Source organism: Gouania willdenowi, chromosome 11 (genome assembly GCF_900634775.1).
Source record: "Gouania willdenowi chromosome 11, fGouWil2.1, whole genome shotgun sequence".
Classification (NCBI taxonomy): Eukaryota; Metazoa; Chordata; class Actinopteri; order Blenniiformes; family Gobiesocidae; genus Gouania; species Gouania willdenowi.
The window spans coordinates 21,716,700-21,737,111 of NC_041054.1; the positions used below are offsets into that span (position 1 = coordinate 21,716,700).

A 20,412-nucleotide genomic window follows, 5' to 3' on the forward strand; every position below is an offset into this window, starting at 1 on the left:
AGGTCGTTGGTCCAAATTAAATTTTTGCTAATCACGGTCCAATGCATATACTGTACCTATTGATTGCCATCAAGCTAGTACAAACCAGTGAAAATTAACAAATGCTAAGTGGTGCTAACGAGTCCCGAAGTTGCATCAAAAAAGTACACTTTAAATTTTTCACCAAACTACACCCTCCTGCCAAATTTCATTAAAATTGCACCCCTGGGAATGGTCTAAAAAATTCAAGTAAAGTGTAAGAAGAAGAAGAAGAATCAGTGCAGAAACAATACGGCCTTTGGCCCTAAAAGAAACAGATAGTATTTACCCACCTACACTATGTTTAGAACAATAAAGTCTTCATTGCCTAACTCTGTGCAGAAAATTCCTTTTTCTGAAACAAGACAAAAAAATGTTTCAGTATTTACCTTTCAAACATTACCTATTCTTCACATATTTCAAAACTGACACAAGGTTGCAAAGTTTCCTTTATTTATCTAAAAATTGAATTGTTTTTTTGATGCTCCTCCTGTCATGTGGATGAGGAGGTGTGCAGATACAGGCCTCAACAGTAGTTTGATAAACTCTTGCCACTTTTCAAACTCACACCTAAAGCTACCAATAAGTTATCAGCATGTCATTCCTTTGCAAACTATGATGCAACAGCATGACTGCTTAGAACTCTCTCTCCATACCAAGCCTTGCTTTCAGCCTCTGCTCTATCATAAGGGTCGGAGACCCCCACCCAACCCCTCCTATGTACATTCCAATCCTCTACACATCTATATGAAGTCCGACACAGCTGATGCTCTGTGATTCTATACGTGTATGTGTGTGCAGCGGATGAATAATGCCAGTCTATGTATGACGGAGCGCTCCTTTGTGCCTTTCACCCCCTGACGCTTGCTGGTCCCATGACAATGCTTTCCTTATATGCACAGAACACACAGGTGCAAACGCACAGATGATGGCTACGCAGAGCAAAGCGTCGAGTGTGACGAGGAGAACATGAGCAGACGATCGTCCAGTCCACGCCTCGACACAAAGCCGTCACAATCACAAACTGACTGAGGAGTTTCATAGAAAAAAGAAAGAAAGAAGCACTTGATGTTCTTGCATCTGCAGAAGTTAAGCATGATTGCAGCCCCTCCAGCTCCCCTGAGGGTCTGAGTTACCTCAAGCTTGGTAAAGAAGCCCATTCACAGGAGAAGATGGCTTGAGGAGACGGGAGGGCCTGCGTGCCAGGCATTCCACAGTACACAGTGGACACATTATTATGACATTTACAAGGCCAGCTAGATAGATAGAGCGTGACATGTGAGTGAGAAAAGGTTGTCCTCTTACGGGGACGGCTTCAGGGTTGGGAAAAACCCCAAATCAGTGCAGAGAAGCTGATAAAAACCTGATTGATCAACAGTGTAGAAGAGTTAAAAAGCATCCTATTGTTTACTAAAGAGTAACATTTCATTGAAATACTCGTCAAAAGGACAACTGTGACATTCACTCTGGCCTTGGCTCGGTAAGAACCCATCATATCCTTCAACATGTGAGCGTTAGTGCGACTATTTCTGAAGCTCTCCCATAGTTTTTGATAGTATAACCAAGACTAGGTGGTCAGAAATATGTGGACACTCCTCTATTATTTCAATGTTGAAATCTGAATTTTAGGATATGGAATACTGTGACTTACAACCTTATAGTCTGAACATTCATCCAAAGCCTGTGGTTTTGTTTGGGACACCAACCTGGTGAAATTAAACACACCAGAACGATACAACTATCCAAGGTTTGCACAAATATGCCTGTGCCTGATCCAAACCCCTGCATTCCATAGTCTACCGTATTTTTCGGACTATAAGGCGCACCGGACTATAAGGCGCACTATCAATGAATGGGTCTGACTGGGTCTATTTTCATACATAAGGCGCACCGGACTATAAGGCGCTCTGGTTTGTTGTTATTATTATTATTATTATTATTATTATTATTATTATTATTATTATTATTATTATTATTATTATTATTATTATTATTATAATTATTATTAATATTAAGATGCATTAAGCAAAATAAAATAGTCAGATAAGTCAAACTTTATTCAACTCATTAACAATAACTCTCAACATTGTTCAGGTTTAACACATAAAATACAGAACAATACACTCACTTTTTCAGTTAAGTATGTTGAAGCACAGGAGTTGATTTCATATATAAGGCGCACCTGATTATAAGGCGCACTGTCGATTTTTGAGAAAATTAAAGGATTTTAAGTGCGCCTTATAGACCGAAAAATACGCTAATAATGAATGTGTGTGCGTGTGCCTGTGTGTGTGAAGAAACAATGATTGTTGCAGAGATGTTTGGAGCGTTGGACCCATGAGTGGGGATTTACAGTAATGTGTTGGGAGAAATATATACTATATAAGAGAAGAGTGACATAAAAAGTCAATTCAATGCCAATTCAAACTAACACAACTAAAGTGCCATCCAAAATCACTGAATCAAAGAAATAACTGAGTATTCATAAACTAGTAATTAGTGTGTGAACACACACAGCTCAAGAATTTGTGCATTTGTGCACCTTTCTCGCTCTAATCAAAACGCATCACCCGATCGCTCGTTTACCGAGCTTGGCCCGAGCGTGGAAAATATAGAAATTAAGACTGAACACGAACCGGCCCGTCCGACAAAGCTCTTCAGCTGTATCAGAGAATGCAAACCTCCACCAAACGCCAAATATCCGCTAGGCCACACATTTGCAGCTACTTTATCAGTGATTCTGGTCATGGTTTCATGATCAATCACACTTAAAAGATGCAAAGCCATCAACAGAAGACATTGTAGATCCAGTTCAAAGAACTGGACATTGGGGTTCATTGATTTTTTTCAAACCGATCCAGAATCAGCATATTGATCCAGATCTCCTCCATGGTGGAAAGCAGGGGTCACACACCTTTCTGAAATCGTGAACTACTTCATAGGTAATGTAAAGGTCTACCAGTTTTAAAAGCACTTCTCAAATACCAAGTGTTCATGGTTTCATTTTAATTAGAGGGTAAGATAATAAGGAAGGCTAGCAGGAACTTAAAAAGGTAAGAAATGTTTAAGTTTCAACATGTAACACTTTATTTCTCCTAATTTATGCAATTGTTTCATTTTCATTACATTTCATCGAAAATTATCATCCTCCTATTCTACTAACTACAAACAAACAACTTTTAACTTGTAACATTTGTAAAATGTAACAATGATGTCATGTTTTAGGAAAATCCAACTTGTGTTTTTAAAAACATATTTTATAAAAAAAACATACCACTGACCATACACCAAATGTGTCACACTTAAAAAACATTTGTCACAATGTTTCAGTGAAAAGAAACATATATAGATGGTCATTTAATACTAAAACTTTTTTTACGTGCAGCAGTATTTAACTCTACTAAGTAATAACTACATCTATCATCTGTTTTTAACTCACGTGATCAGATTTCAGATGGAGCTCATTGGTGACTGGAGCTCCCGAGGGTTACCTGGTGCCCGCAGGCACCGTGTTGGTGACCCCTGGTATGAATCTATCTTTGGTTAAAAAGTTGTCAAACTCTGTTTTGCACTTTTGACGTATTCCTGCTAACAGACAAATGAATAATTAATAAAGTTCATGACAAAGACAAAATGGACTTTGTGCTCGGCAACAGGATTTCCTCATATTTCACGTGCTGCGTGGAATTATATTTATTTGTGGAGCGTAACATGTTTTTTGTTCATGCTGCGTGTCACGAAATGTTGTGCCACTGGGTCATAGATGCATTTTAATGGGAGTTATCACTTTAATTATACAGTGAATCTAAAAAGTCTTCACAGCGCCTCACTTTTTCCACATTTTGCATTGTTTAGTAATGCCTTATTCCAAATAGTACTAAATGAATCTCGTTCCTCAAACTTCTACACAAAATACCCGCTTGTTTTTGCCAATTTATGAAAAAAAGAAAACTATCATAAATCACATTTACATAAGTATTCACAGCCTTTCCCATGAAATTCAGGTACATCCTGTTTCTACTGATCATCCTTATTGAGAGGTTTTTATAGCTTAACTGGAGTCCATCTGTGGTAAATTCACTTGATTGGACATGATTTGGAAAGACACACATCTGTCTACATAAGGTCCCACAGTTGACAGTGCATGTCGGAGTGCAAACACCAAGCATGAAGTTAAAGGAAATGTCTGTAGACCTTCGAGACAGGATACAGAAAATATGCTGCTGCTTTGCCGGTCCCAATGAGCATAGTGATCTCCATCATTCAAAAATGGAGGAAGTTTGGGACCATAAGGACTTTTCCAAAAGCTGGCCCTCCCATCTAAACTAAAAGGCCTGCCCCCTTCGTCAGGGAGGTGACCAAGAACCCCATGGTCACTCTGTCAGAGCTCCAGCGTTCCTCTGTGGAGAGAGAAGAACCTTCCTAAAGGACAACCATCTATGCAGCACTCCATTAAGCAGGTCTGTATGGTGTAGTAGCCAGAAATAAAATACTCCTTACGAAAAGGCACATTGTAACCTGGATCTGGAGTTTGCCAAAAGGCACCTGAAGGACTCTCAGACCATGAGAAACCAAACGCTCTGGTCTGATGAGACAAAGATTGAACTCTTTGGTGTGAAGGCCAGGCATCATGTTTGGAGGAAACCAGGCACTCTCAAAGGTGCGGCTTCTGAACTGCTCTGTGAATTTCCTGGAGTGGCCCGGTCAGAGTCCAGACTTGAATCCTATTGAGCATCTCTAGAGTCTGTGCACAAACGTCTCCCATCCAACCTGATGTAGCTTGAGAAGTACAGCACCGAAGAATGGGCCAAACTGCCTAAAGATGGGTGTGCTAAGCTTGTGGCAACATATTTAAAAAGACTTGAGGTTGTTATTGCTGCCAAAGGTGGATCAACAAAGTATTAAAGCTGGGGTATGTAGAATTGTGAGTCCCCTCAGAACACTTTGGATCACAATATACAATACAATAAAATAAGATGATTATGGATTTTTGACCAAATAAAACACAAAAAAAACTTACACACCCCAGCTTTAAGCAAAGGCTGTGAATACTTAAATAAATGTGATCTCTTAGTTTTTCTGTTTTTCACAAATGCGGGTATTTTGATGGCTCGCTCAAAAGTGAAACTCTTATCTGTGTGACAGTGTCATGTTTTCCGGTGAGGTCATGTTGGATCATGAGCTATCTTTTACGATCAGGTGTGGTTGACCATTTTAACATCTAAAACGTGCTGGATAGGCACTATGAAGGTCTGGTCTTTATCACCCCTCATGTACAGGGTCTTTTGCGGACAATCCAAGCTCACATCGGGTGTAAATAATATATACAATGATTGGAAATTGTTCGGATTTAACTAAAAATTTAAGTAATATTGACATGAGAAAGGCACAGTCAGTGACGCGATTCAGCAAACTTTGTAAATATTGGAAGTGTTGGGGTCAATTACATTTTTCAGTTACAATTACATTTTCAATTACCCATGTTCAATTATGATTACAGTTACCAGCATTTTTTCCACTTACAATTAAATTACAATTATCTTTTATCATGAGAAAGTGAATTACAACTATGTACTCAATTACTAAAGTTCAATTGCAATTAATCACAATTACTGAGCCTGAAATAAATAACCTTGTGTTAGCTTTCTGTTAGCATCCCTTATGAAAACGGGTCATAAATCAGCTGTAAAATACACTAAAAACAAATATCTATCATTTAATTTCTTTCCTATCTATTGGTTACCTTGTTAGGCTTCCTAATCAATGAAAATATAGGTTTTAATATATTTTTTAATGGTAAAATGTGGCAAAGCTTGATATGAAACATATTTTTATAATTGTTAACTACATATGTGTAGAACTGTACATAGAGCTGTAACATGGTTCCCCAGTTTTGCATTGAATTATATTTTTTATAGAATTTTCATGGCAATAACAAAATCAAATATCTGCACTTGACTACAATTTAGTTACAATTACGACAGGAACAGATTTCTTAAATTGTATATATTTATCAATTAAGCAAAAACAATTATGATTGACTCCAACTCGGACATTGACACATAATAAATAATAACAGAACGTGTTTTAAATTGGATAAATATTAGCCTAAAAAACAGTTTGGCCTAAAAATAATAGATTTTTTTGGGAGTAATTCCTACAGTGTCTGTATTCTTACCATAACCCATTCATAAAGTCACATGAATGGTCTGAAATGTCTCCTTCGCAAGATTATGTTTATGACACAGAAACTTGTGTTCAGGCCTGAGTCAGAACAACTAGAGGCTTCTGCATTAACCACTGACAAGCTTTTCAATGTTCCTGGTCCTGCTAAATCAATTAGACTAAGATTGGCTGCAGTATAGACACTAAAACGCTGAAGTCTTGCTCCAATAATTAAGATTTCTTAGCAATAACAGCTGTTGCAAGGAATGTGTGTACACCAGGGAAGACGATCAGGTGGAATGTGCATGAGCATCACATTGAGATGCTTCGCTGCTGGTATGTTGTTGACAAGCGGAAGTGAACAACAGCTCCAGTCATAGAGACATAAGGAGACAGCGTGACATGCTCCACTCCTAAAACACAGATTCTGGTCTGCAGTAGGAATGTGTGTCCGCTGCACTCATCACTAACAGTTTGAAAGTGGGGTTTTTTTTTTCCCTTGTACGGCTAGAAGTTTACACTGCTGAGTTAGCTGATTATTTGTTGCTGAAACAATTTACTTACTGTACATTTAGCAAAACTGTGCTGAGAATAACAAGACATAAAATATTGTGTTTTTTACACACCTGCCTGCGTCGCTTTGGCTGACAAGAAAATGGATGTGTTATCAAAAGGTCAGACCGAGGAATGGGGCAAACTCAGCTGTTTGTCAGTTTAACAAGTTCTGATAAACTACGACCGGGCCCGAGGAACGTCTCTGCGCCGAATAGCGCGTACCACGTTACCGAAAATTCACTCAAATGACTCGGTTCCACAGAGTAAAACAAATGAAATTGTGCGACGTAAAATCGTAATCTACGTTGAATTGCCTTTGAAATGAAATATCACACAACTATGTTACGATTCCTTTTTAGGATTATACATGAGATGTTTACTGTAGCTCTTTGTTTTTTAGACTGATGACAACGTGTTTGTAGTTTTATTTCAGAAAGTTCCACTTTTACAGTTACAGCTGGAAACCTTTGTTAATTGAATATCCTAGTTACATTACAGCAACCAAATTAAACTACATCAACTAAGTGAATTAATAAAAATGGCCTGTGTAAAGGCTTTTTCAAACTAAAAAATATCTTGTGAAATCTGTGACCTGTTGACCTGCACAACTCAAAGAATCAGAATCAAGAATCATTATTTCTTGGAAGAAATGCTTTTAAACACTTGCTGTACATTCAGCTGACATAGAAATCTTGTTTTCAAATATGTAGAATAATTGTGAATTTATCAGTAGCAGTAGTAGTTTTAATATTTTAGTTAATTTTTTGCAGGCACCTTTTTTGTCCGTCAAATGTATTTAAAAGAAACTAAAATTAAAGAGAGAATGTTATTTAACTGTTGAACCTTGTCATAATTTTATTTATTTATATATTTTTTTTAAATTGAAAAAAAAAAATGTTTATGGTCTTGGTCTCGGCTTGTCTCGGTCTTGGTCTTGACTCGGTCTCGGGTCCTGAAAGTCTTGGTCTTGTCTTGGTCTCGGTGCATTCTGGTCTCGGGCAAGACTTGGTCTCGGATAGTGTGGTCTTGAACACAACACTAGTAACTAGTAACTTTTACTTTGAGTACTATTTAATTGAGCTACTTTTTACTTGTACTTGAGTATTTTATGTATGACTTAAAGGGGCAGTATTATGAAAAAATCACTTTATATTGGTTTTGCTACAGTGATATACATCCCTTTAGCCTCATTCAGTGGGCCAAAGTTGAAAAGTTCTGTTTTTTCCCTCCCTTGTTATTCCACATTTTGTAAAAAGTCAGCTCCAAACGAGCGAGTTGGATTTTTCCAGCTACTTGACGTCATCTAGCAGAAACTCCTCCTCCTGAAAATCCTGGCTCCTCCTACACTATAAAAATGTGAGCTCCTCCCTCTCAAACTAGCTCACAGCTAAAACAAACACTGCGGTTTAATATAGAATATACATTATACTTTATTGTCATATATGTAAAGCTATATACACAAAATGTATTCTCTGCATTTAACCCCGCCCTGAGGAGCAGTGGGCAGCCACGGTGTAGCGCCAAGGCAGCAGTTCCACTTTTAGTACCCGTTATATCGATTTGTATCACCTTTGATGTGATCTGACGTGTTTGTGTCACAATACAAGGCAGCGGTTGGACAAAACTAATGATTATCACCTTAAATGCACTATTCCTGTGATTAGAAGAGATGAGGAGAAGAAGAAAGTGACTTTTCAGCTTAACACTCCGGTGAGTGTTTGAAGCGGTTGAATTACTCCGCTGCTGCTGCTGCGATAAACACATTGCCTGAAGCGCTGAGACGGACTCACAATCACAATAGCCACTTAAATAGTCGTGTGTTTTACTGTAATGTGGCAGTTTTTTGGCTGAAAACAATATGGCAGTGGCTATCCGTACGGTTGCCGTATCAATATACCGACATTCTATCCGTACGCAGCGCCCCTATTTGGCCAATTTAGGTCACGTGACTGAGACTAAACCTTACCCTAACCCTAACCCTGACCCTAAAAATTGTTGCAATATTGGGTTATACCCTAACTCAAACCCTAAGATGCTACGTACTTGTACTTTGCTAACCGTACCAATAACACCGGGGTTGTCCATACGACAACCGTACAAATAGATACTTTCAAACAATCACAAAGGTGTGTGGATATCAAAAAGAAAATCGCTTTGGTGATCACTGATCTCTCTTGCAAGAGCGAGGCATGAAGTCAGCATCTATAGACACGCCTACTCATGAATATGCATAAGTAGGCCCCAAAACACCTTGTTTTTAGAACTGCTCAGGAAGTCACTTTTCAGAGGCTAAAACTCTGGAAAACAGGCGAGTTTGTGAAAATAAACCTCAAATACTATGTTGTTGGGGTTCTTAGAACAAATGGAGAATTTCAATCAAGTAACAGTACTTCAACTTGAGTAGGATATATCAGTACTCTTTACACCTTTGGTTGTGTGTGTTGCCCTGAGATGGACTTGCGCCCTGTCCAGGGTGTACCCCCGCCTAACGCCCAATGCGAGCTGGAGATAGGCACCAGCAGACCCCCGTGACCCTAAACAAAAGGAGCAAGTGGGTCTGCAAATGGATGAATAGATAAATTCACTTTCCTTATTTCATGTTCACACTGCACCTTTGATACCACATCAATCTGGCTTGATTACTGTAGGTAAAACATTTTGGCCTGTATTAAGTATTAACACCAAAAATAAAAAATCCCTTACGTAAAACACTAAGAGACATCTGTATACCACATCCATGTAATAAAAGAGGGATTTATGCTTTTACTTTGAACAGCATGTGTGTATTCAACATGAGGCAAATGTAGCAGTACAAAAATCAGATACTACAACATAAACGTCTTCTCCCAACATCCACATTTCCAATCATACATTACAGAATTGGAAATTATGACAACTCGTTATTTAATGATCCTTTTAACCGCTATTCAAATAGTCACAGTGTATGGAACACCACCTCTGCTAAAAATTAGTATATCAAACCCCTCGATAAAAAACCTTCAAATATAATTTTGATTTATTGTAATTTACCAAATTAGCTATGTGTTACATTTCTCAATCCTAAATGAATAGATTCCTCAGACACACATGACAGCACTCTCATGAATCAGCACTGAGGCAGATTATAATTGTAGATCAGGTTCAGGACCAGGGAAAACACCTGGTCATAATGAAACCAAAAGTAACAAATCCAGAAACTTTCCCCCTATTGTTGAGTGTGTGTGTGTGTTGTTCCAAACATTAAGCTCAGTATAAGTTGAATGTAGTATTTACGTTAATTGATTCACAGAAACAACTCAATAAGAAATAAACATTAGCATTAAGCAAACAAGAAGCAAATTTGGCACAAATATTTGAATAGTATAGGCACATCATTCCTGTCATATTCTGTTTGAGTTGTCATTTATTTATTGCATTGTTTGTTATGTCTATTAACAGTCAGAATGCATAAAATAAACTAATTGGATACCTGTTTAATAAGTGTAACAGGTCTGTATGTAAAAAGAAGGCGCGTATATGTGCAATTTGAGTAAATCAATTACCACACAGTAATGGTTTCACTCATGACTGTTACTCAACAACGGGGGAAAGTTTCTGAATTTGTTACTTTTGGTCTCATTATCACCAGGTGTTTCCCAGGTCCTGAACCTGATCTATAATTATAATCTGTGTAAAGTTGCACGTGCTAAACTAAACGGCAACTTTTAGTAACATTTAGCAACAAACAGCGTTTAAAAAATGTATGTGAATTTTCTAGTATTACTTTTGACCAGATTTACAGCAATACTGTGATATATTTTTCTTGTAAAAATATGTTATTGTTAAATGGCATTGTTAAATATTAAATATAAATGTTAAATCTAATCTAAATATTAAATGTAAATGTCACGGGTGAAGCTAAATATTTAGCCAATATGCAAATTCACCGGAATGAGCTTTTATTTTGGGACTTTCGGTGAATTTGCATATTAGGTAAATACTTAGTTTCAGCTGTGACATTTAGATTTAGATTTGCCCTTTATATTTAACATTTAGATTTAACATGGACATATTTTATCAAAAAAAGAAACATCACAAATTTCACAAATATTGCTGTAAATTTAGTCAAAAGTAACGTTAAAAAAAAATCTTACGTTTTTTATTTTAGCATGCACAACTTTACAACACCAGATTTGCTAGAAAACAAAACGCTATGAACTTATTTTTATTGACTTTCTTGCTTCTCTACTTAAGTTTAAAACATGAGTTCAACGTTGATTTGATTTGCATCATTGGGATGTCCAGAGGGGCGGCAACGATGGATGATAAGGTGTTGATTGGCCTATGCGTGCCAGACGTCCCCATGGACCGAACGCTGATTGGTTAAAAGCAGACATAGCCCGCCCAGGGGCGTGGTCTCGGACCTGCTGTAGATGAGTCCCTGTGTAGAGGCTGCTCCGTGTTTAGAGGGTCTCTCTCTATCAGGGTGACTAGTCAGACAGAGGAGCATCGAGGGGACGTTATCACCGTCTGAACACAGCAACAACAACAACAAAAAAAAACAACCTTCATCCCTCCACCGCTGGATACGCGACTCACCCTGGGGTTGGATTAATTTAAAGCCTCTTTTTTAGTTTTTCTTTTTAATTTGCTTTAGAAAAAAACACACACAACTCACCGCAGACAATGGGATCCCAGGCATCCAAGGGAGACGTGGCCGCGGAGGCGAACGCAGCCGCCGCCGTTGATGCTGCGGCTGTCAAAACCAACGGACAGGTAATTACAGCACATTCACATGTATTTTTTACTGCGAGTGATGCTGAAATCAAGTGGATTTTTTTTTTTTTTTCTTTCTCTCTCTCACAAAGTCTCCCGTTGCACTAGTTTCCTCGACGCTTTACAACAAAATTGAACTTGACATTTTGGGGAAGTCAGGTGTGGTTTGAAGCATCAGGCTCCAGCACCCCCCTCCCCCCCACCAGCACCTCCCCCACCCAAAAAACACCTCAAAATACCGCTCATGGGGCTTCAAATCATCATTAGTGTTCACATTTATATACAGCACATGGTTTTGTGTGTGAATTGCGTCGAACCTTAAACCTTTACAACGTGTTGGACAGTGCCAAGCTGAAAGGGGGAGGGGGGGGGTGCAGCCCGGGCGCACGTAGGCAGGTTGCTATATTAAAAAATCACCCTGATTGTTGTCTGGGTATCTTTTTTTTTTTTTTCTTTTTTTTTTTTTTTTTTTTTGTCAAAATATGTTTCTTTTCTTTGTTTTATTTTACAAAAGCATTGGTTAGAATTTCTCATGTGCTCATCATTCATATTAGTATTATGAATGAAAATTCCCCACAGACTGCATCAAATACAAAACAATTGGTTTTTCTATCGATGTGTCGGTGGTTCTGTGTGCATTTGTGGTGATAGAGAGTTCTGGGTGGTGTTGGTAGAAGGAGAAATCGAAATCAAAGTGTTTAGATCTGCATTTTCGACGCTCTTTGTTGAGCCACTGTCTGTCTGCCTCTCCCAGTGTCTGCTAAGGCTCTGTCGCCGCCTATCGTCCGCTCAGGGAACTGCAAGGCGTCGCCTCTCAGCCAAGGCGACACGGTGGTTAATTGATGAGACGCTCGATGAAGAAACTATGATTCTTGACAGAAAACGCTGATTGTTGTTTTCTAACAACATCTGATCATGTTTAATGGGAAAAAAATATGTTTTAGAAGGAATTTATTCATTTTGAGTGACGTTGTCGCTTTTTGACCTCTTTTTTTTTTTCTTTCTTTCTCCCTCCAGGAGAACGGCCACGTAAAGACCAATGGCGACGTCTCCACCAAGCCCGATGGGGACGCCGCTGCTACCAATGGCTCTGCTGAGGCGGCCAAGGAGCCTGAGGCCGGTGCGGGCGGCGACGCCATCGAGCCTGCACCTGCGGCCGATGGAGAGGCGGCCAAGCCCGAGGGCGAGGCTGCAACCAAGGAGACCCCCAAGAAGAAGAAGAAGAAGTTCTCCCTGAAGAAGTCCTTCAACTTCAAGCTGAACCTGAAGAAGAGCAAGAAAAGCGAGGCGGTGAAAGAGGAGGGTGATGCTGCTGCTGCTGCCGCCTCCCCCGCTGAGGAGAAGCCCGCTGAGAATGGAGAGAGCGCTCCTGTGGAGGAGAAGAAGGAGGAGGTGAAGGAGGAGGCTGCTGCTGCTGCTGCTGCTCCTGCACCGGCCGAGGCTCCAAAGGTGGAGGAGGGGGCGGCGGCTAAAGAGGAGGCTCCCAAAGAGGAGGCCAAGCAGGAGGCAGCTGCTCCGGCCCCCGAGGCCACGAAACCAACGGAGGAGAGCAGCTCGACCCCCGCCCCCTCTGAAAAGAAAGAGTGATTGTATGTTCAGCTCACTATGAACTGGGTGAACTGTTTTTCAAAACGAGAGAAAGAGAGAGAAATTAAGAAGAGTATATATATATATATATATTTATATATATGTGTATATGTATACATATGTATATGGATATATGTATATGTAAATATATACACATGTATGTGAGAGACTCCTTCGACGTGCCACTTTTTCGTCATGATAACAAGACGACAAAATTCACTCGACCACTTCCCTGGTTACTGCTCAACATCTGGACCTGACTGCGTTTGAGGCCGTGGACTTGGTCGCCACGTGGGAGCGGAAAAAAAAAAAAAAGAAAAATGGATTTTAATGGCTAAAAAAAAAAAAAGCCAAATTTTGAGACCATGAAGTTATGAATCAATGACGGAACGATGGAGGAGTCGCAGCATCTTTTGGCCAAAAAAAAAAAAAACACCAGATGAAGATGCTGATGGATTGACGCTCGACACCACCACCAACACCTGAAATGACTGTTAAATAAAGAGGAGGAACAAAAAAAAACACGAAACCAGAAAATTAAAGAGACTTGCCAACTTTTTACATTCCTATATTTTAACCCAAATTTGAAGTATTTTGTGGTGTATTATAGATAAAAACCATCTTAATGATTCAGAGAAGCTATGTCTTGTTTGTTTAAAGAAAAGAAAAAAAAAGATAACGTTGATTTATACCTAACTATGGAGAAAAAAAAAAAAAAAGAACACTTAAGCTTGCTATGTTCACTGTTGCGATTTGATATGAAGCAGAGTTGTTTATCTGTCGTGTGTGAGCCCGAATCTGCTTTGTCTCTGTAAATACATTGGATTGATTTCTGTTCTTTATTTTGCTAATGTTGACAGATGTTACTGGTTTTATTGTAAAGTTGATCATGGTAAATAAATGTTGGTTACCTGCCTGTTGATGTGTCTTTATTCTCTTTATAATCACACATTACTCAAATAGTGACACGTGTTCATTTTAACAGCACATTTTGATTTAGTTTTTGACTAAAATACAATGTAGTTTTTGGACTATTTCAGTTGTAATCTAGATAAGGTCAACTAAATTATATTATTAAGACTTCAGTCGACTTAATCTGTTACAAATACGGTCAACTACAATAAACAGGATAAGATTTTATGCTTTTATTTTGTTTTTAAATTAAATCACCATTTATCAACCTGATAGGTAATTGAAATAATGTTTATAAATCACATTGTAAACCCGAATAAGTTACCAGAACTGAAAAAAAAAATGAAGGCAATCGATTGCTTCAATTTTTTGTTAAGTTTATTAACTTAAAAGTCAATATTTTCCAGAACTTAAAAGGTTGGATGACTACTTGTGCTTTTTGATAACAGTTAAATTAAAGTTCTATATGAAATGAGTTTATTTTTGATTAATTCCTATCTGAAACAACATAAATAACTGTCATACTTAGGATTACTTAATTATATGAAATTGTACTTAAGTTGTGTTTTTAAGTTATGCATACTTAAAAAGAAATGTAGTTCCATTTACTCAAAAATGATCAGTTAAAGTTACTCAAAAAGGAAGAACATGTTGCACCAACTTGACATAATTAAGTTAATACACATTTTTCTATAACTTTGAGTATAAACGACTTAATCTATTTAATTACTTATATTTGATGTGATCAATGCATAAAATCACATGGGTTCTGAATGGATTTTGTGCCATGTGATAAAATTATAGTTCTGTTTTATTAGTTGACAAAATAGGGGCGCACGGTGGCTTAGTGGTTAGCACGTCTGCCTCACAGCAAGAAGGTCCTGGGTTCAAGCCCTGGGGTGGACACTTGGGTCCTTTCTGTGTGGAGTTTGCATGTTCTCCCCGTGCTGCGTGGGTTTCCTCCGGGTACTCCGGCTTCCTCCCACAATCCAAAAACATGACTGTAAGGTTGATTGGAGTCTCTAAATTGCCCATAGGAGTGAATGAGAGAGTGAATGGTTGTCTGTGTCTCTGTTGCCCTGTGATGGACTGGCGCCCTGTCCAGGGTGTACCCCCGCCAAGCGCCCTATGAGAGCCGGAGATTGGCACCGGCAGACCCCCGCGACCCTGTCAAAAACAGGAATAAGCGGGTAAGAAAATGGATGGATAGTTGACAAAATATTTAAAAATGATATAATTTTTAACGTAGTTTTAGAAAATATATTGTCACTTGAATATTGGCGATGATGCCAAAAACTGCTGAAAATTTTTAGTTGTCAAAATGAATCCTGTTTGACACTAATCAATGGTAGTTATTAGATCTAATTATGTTTTAATGGTTTTTTGTTTTCTCAAAAAAAAAAAGCCTACTCCTTCTAGTGAAATCCAATGACAGTCCCTCTGCGTGGCTACTTTTATTTTGTAATCAGTCATTTTCACAAAGAATGAGCCGATGCTCACTGCAGACCAGTAATTTTGCTTTACAACAAAAAACAGACAAAGGACGCCAAAAATGCGTAAACTAAAAAACAAAAATGCACAAAATTCGAGAAAAATATGCTAAATGACACCAAAAACAACCAAAACATGCAAAATAAGAGAGAAATGTTCGTAATATTATCAAAAACACACAAACGTCAAAATGAGAAAAAAATATTCAAAAGAACACACAAAACGACAACAAAAGACCTAAAAAAATCACACAAAAACACATTTCCTCTCAAATAAAACCTCCTCCATTGAGTGAAATCTAATGACGATCCCTATGTGTGGCTACTTTTATTTTGTAATTAGTCATTTTCACAAAGAATGAGCAATACCAGCACAGGAAGTAGATTTATTTGAGCTTTGTGGGCCAATAATAAATTTCAACATACCTGCAATACAGAACAGAAACCTTTGACTATGAGTATTTTTAAGCCGATGCTCACTACAGACCAGTGTTTCATTTTCCTTTAGCGTCACTGTTTCACTATCAGTATAAAGAAAGGATTGTTGACTGCTGTGTTTATTCTTGAAGTCAATCAGAGGAGAATCCAACAGTGTGTCTGAGTGCACAAAAGAGACACAAAGCCACAGTGAAGACTCACAAACACGCTTGGTAAAACAGTAACAAGCCATTGCTTTTGTATGAGTCATCATGGTAACGCATAGACGCACTACACAGGAAAAGAAAGAGACACAAAAACATAGAATCATTCAAAACAGTGACAAGGAAACGAACCGAAAGACAGATTATGATAAAAAAAAAAGATGCTGAAAATAACCAAGATAACACTGAGGAGACTTAAGACAAGTGGAAACTCTATGATACCAATGCATAGAATGATGACACAGATGTGAAAGAGGCTAAATCTGTTTTCACAGGACACTAATCGACCACAGAGGAACTGAAAGGTAATGTTGCACAGTCACATGTTTGTCCTCTAGGGAAACTGTAAAACACAATGTCACAAAATGGTGATAAAGAACACACCACAACACAGTGACTGTACACCACCACCACTACAGAAGAACAATAGGAAAACACGTTTAAAAATAAGGAGGAGGAAATATCCACTTAAACATGAATGTACAAGAGAAAAAGTACAGTACACGTACTGGGTACAATGATACCCATTGTACCCAGTACGTGTACTGTACTTTTGATGATACAGAAAGAAAGTGATTGTCCCTAAACTTCCATCTCTTGCTGTTGTTTTGGTGGTGGTAGCACTCCTTTGTTTGTCTTTGATATCATGTGATCCCGATCTGTCTACAGTAACTGTGAATCATAAATCTGCAGGTAAGACAAAGGTCATGTTGTCACTAACAAAAAATGAAGTATCCATCATGTTGCCATCTATTATGTCTGGACAGCAGTCCCTTATTTAGCTTGTGTCCTCTTTTACTTTGGCGGGACAGTAGCAGGTTTTGACTGCAGACATTCACACTGTAGCTGCACTTAAAAATATATATAATAATTAATTCTAGTTTTCACCTAAACAACCTACACACCCTTACCTCCCTCTCCTCCAGAGGGGTATTCCATAAAGGCGGGTTAACAAACTCTGAGTCTATCCATAAACTCTGGGTCAACATACCCCGCGATGGAAAACTCTGGGTATCTGATTCCATGAAAGCTGGTATGAAGTGGGTTAATCAACCCTGAGTATGTAAACCTTGGGTTACTTATGTGCACGCGCGCGATAAAAAACCATCATCAATGGATCAAAGAATACTCAAACTGCCATGACAACCAAACAGAAGAGAGTGATTTATTCACCCTAATGGGTGAAATAAGCCGGTGTTTGAGGAATATGAGCCTATTCTAAAGGTGCGTTCAGTCTTCAGTGATTATAGTAGTTTAAATCACCCATAATTAGTCACACTTTTTGGTCACTTCATCACTTTATTACTTCAGTGACGTGACGAGCGGTGAATAATATGAATAAAATGTGTCTGAGGAGGTGTGACAGCTGCATAGGATGGCTGCATAGAGAGTCCTCCTGTTACACTGGATATAAAGACAGTAAATGCTGCTTCATATCACATCATTTATATTGATTCTTAATGTAATATTGTCGCCAGAGTCATCTCAACGTCCTAAAAAATGTCATAAAAAAACACTGAAGCGGGACGCGAACCCACGTCCCATCGCTTGTAAGAGCAGTGTCACACTTCACTGCACCATCATACCTTCAAAGATGTATAATCTACAGACTTAACTGTATAACAATATAAAACAACAATCGGGCCTTAAAAGTGGATTTATTTAAATTATCATCTCCTCCTTTATATTTTCCACAGGTTTTTATCCAGAGAACTTTACTACAGACGTCAGTAGATGTTTTAATGCAGATCAACCTCTCAGTGACTTTCACTTAATCATCTACATCTACAATGTTATAAAGAAAATTACCGTTATCACAAAAAAAAAAATAAAAAGACGTAAAGCAACACAACATTAGTAATGAAGTGAACACGTCTGTGGTGTGTGATGTTACTAATGTGTTTCAGTTGTTAAAGTTTATTAAAGTGTTAAGAAACGGTGTTCAGGTGGGCGGAGCCAGGTAGAAACCCAGGGTTTCTTTGATAAAACCTGCCAGCGACCAGGTTTAGTTCACGGACAATGTTGCCATGGTAACATACTCAGAGAAGAACATACCTCGCTTTTTGGAATGGGATACTCAGAGTTTCCCTCATTTGAGCCTGAACATAGTCAGAGTTTGAACATAACCCGCTTTATGGAATACCCCTAAGCTCATACAGTGTGGAGCAGATATGGGCAACTAGTGGCCCAGGGGCCCTTGGTCTAATTTTGTGTGGCCAGCAAAAGTAAATGCACAAAATGATTAACAATGGTAGATTATAAAAAGACCGAAAAAATACACAAGATGTCTACAAAAATACACAAGATGTCTACAAAAATAAAAAAAAAAACGACAACGAAAACAAAGGCCACCAAAAACAAAAATGCACAAAATTAGAGAAAAATATACTAAATGACACCAAAAACAACAAAAACATGCAAAATGAGAGAAAAATGTACTAAATGACACCAAAAACACACATAACCACAACAAAATGCAAAATGAGAGACAAATGCACATAATCTTATCAAGAACACACATAACAACATCAAAAACACACAAAATGAGAGAAAATTTTTCTAATTGAGAGAAAAGTCTACAAAATGACAGCAAACATATACAAAAAGTACAAATAATGTTCAGATTGGTTAGATTATCAATGTTAGATTACAAAATGACAGAAAAACACACAAACAACAACAAAAACAAACAAACAAACAATACCAAAAAACACACAGGCAATGCCGAAAATGCACAAAATTTGAGAAAAATATATTAAATGACACCAAAAACAAACATAACAACAACAAAAACATGCAAAAGGAGAGGATAATGTACAAAATTACACCAGAAACACAAAATCAGAGAGAAACACACAAAACGACAACAGGAAATATAGAAAAATTACGATAATAATGATAATGCTCTTGTAATGCGGCCCTTGTATCAGATTATCACATTTTTGGTCCCCACTAATTAAACAAAATCATACGTTCGTCATATGTGGTTTTTACACATTGATCACATCAAATCTCTCTGTGTGTATTTACAAATATTAATAACATCTGTTTAGAAATGGTAATGAAATCTTAAAAACTCTTGTGCTGTATTAAACGAATCTATCTGTAACAGATTTAGTTGACTAAAATCCTTATGTCATTTAAATTTTGACTTAAATGAAGTTGCATTTTAATCAAAAGAAGTAAAAATGTTCTAATGAACACAGGCTCTGATTGGTGATGCTACATGCTACATGCCACATGCCAGATGCTCCATGCTACATGCTACATGCTACATGCTACATGCCACATGCCACATGCCAGATGCTCCATGCTACATGTTCCATGCTACATGTTCCATGCTACATGTTCCATGCTACATGTTCCATGCTATCAGCTAGATGCTACATGTTCCATGCTATCAGCTACATGCTACATGTTCCATGCTATCAGCTACATGCTACATGCTACATAACATGCTTTAAAGTCTGGCCTCTTTCACAATTAGAAAAAAACAATTAATAACACCCATTGAATTCCATCCAAATGGGACTCAAACATACATTTACATTTAAACTGCATGGTTTGTTCAAATGTGTGTCCTACATATTTTCACATGTTCTCCTCGCAGCAAAGCTATAACTAACCATCATGGCACCGAGCCACCTTCTACTCATGATCCATTAGCTATAGAATTAAACCCAGGAACCGTAAACGACGAGGGTTCAAATGATGTCGCTGGTTGTGAGACATGGCTCATAATGTGTGATTTACCATGAAACCAGAAGGTTTCCAGCCTGGTAGTTTGGGTATAATTAAACATTCACCACGCTGATGTCACTTCCTGACCTCCTGACCTTTACATTGGTGCTCAAACCCTGAGATCATCATCATCATCATTGTTTGCTCCATTAAAGATGGTTTTCCTCCTGAAGGTCTCAGCTGAAATGATGAATGGAGTTACATTTGGATCAAGCCTTCAAACAGTAATGAATTATTAAAATATGCAGCAGGTGCTTCCAGTTGGTAGAGCTGCTGGTTGATTTAAGGTTATTTACATCAAATGTGAGTTTTAAGTCTCATGCAAACATATCACACTGTGGTTGCTATGGACAGACTGCAACACTAAAAGTGATTAAATCTGCCTCTTTAGAAGAAACTGGACATTAAACAATTGTTCAGAAGCAGTTGAAACTGTTTTAAAAATACAATTTAAAAAAAATAAAATAAAATTTTATTTTATTTTATTTTATTATTTATTATTTTTAACATGGTGGATATAAAATTAGTGCATACCCTCAGAAGAAGTC

General features: G+C 38.0%; 1 protein-coding gene across 1 annotated transcript; it reads left to right on the forward strand.

Moving 5' to 3' along the window:
* The first annotated feature begins 11,164 nt into the window (after positions 1 to 11,164).
* marcksl1b (MARCKS-like 1b) lies at positions 11,165 to 13,665 on the forward strand. The gene is made up of 2 exons (XM_028461638.1): positions 11,165 to 11,493; positions 12,511 to 13,665. Exons 1-2 carry the CDS (start codon positions 11,404 to 11,406, stop codon positions 13,078 to 13,080), a joined length of 660 nt encoding a protein of 219 aa, XP_028317439.1. The 5' UTR covers positions 11,165 to 11,403; the 3' UTR covers positions 13,081 to 13,665.
* Positions 13,666 to 20,412: the final 6,747 nt, after the last annotated feature.

Excerpts from the sequence above, each read along its gene's own strand:
- marcksl1b (XM_028461638.1), top strand. The coding sequence starts at position 11,404 with ATGGGATCCCAGGCATCCAAGGGAGACGTGGCCGCGGAGGCGAACGCA. Across the intron at positions 11,494-12,510 it reads CTGTCAAAACCAACGGACAG|GAGAACGGCCACGTAAAGAC; the intron begins GTAATTACAGCA and ends TTCTCCCTCCAG.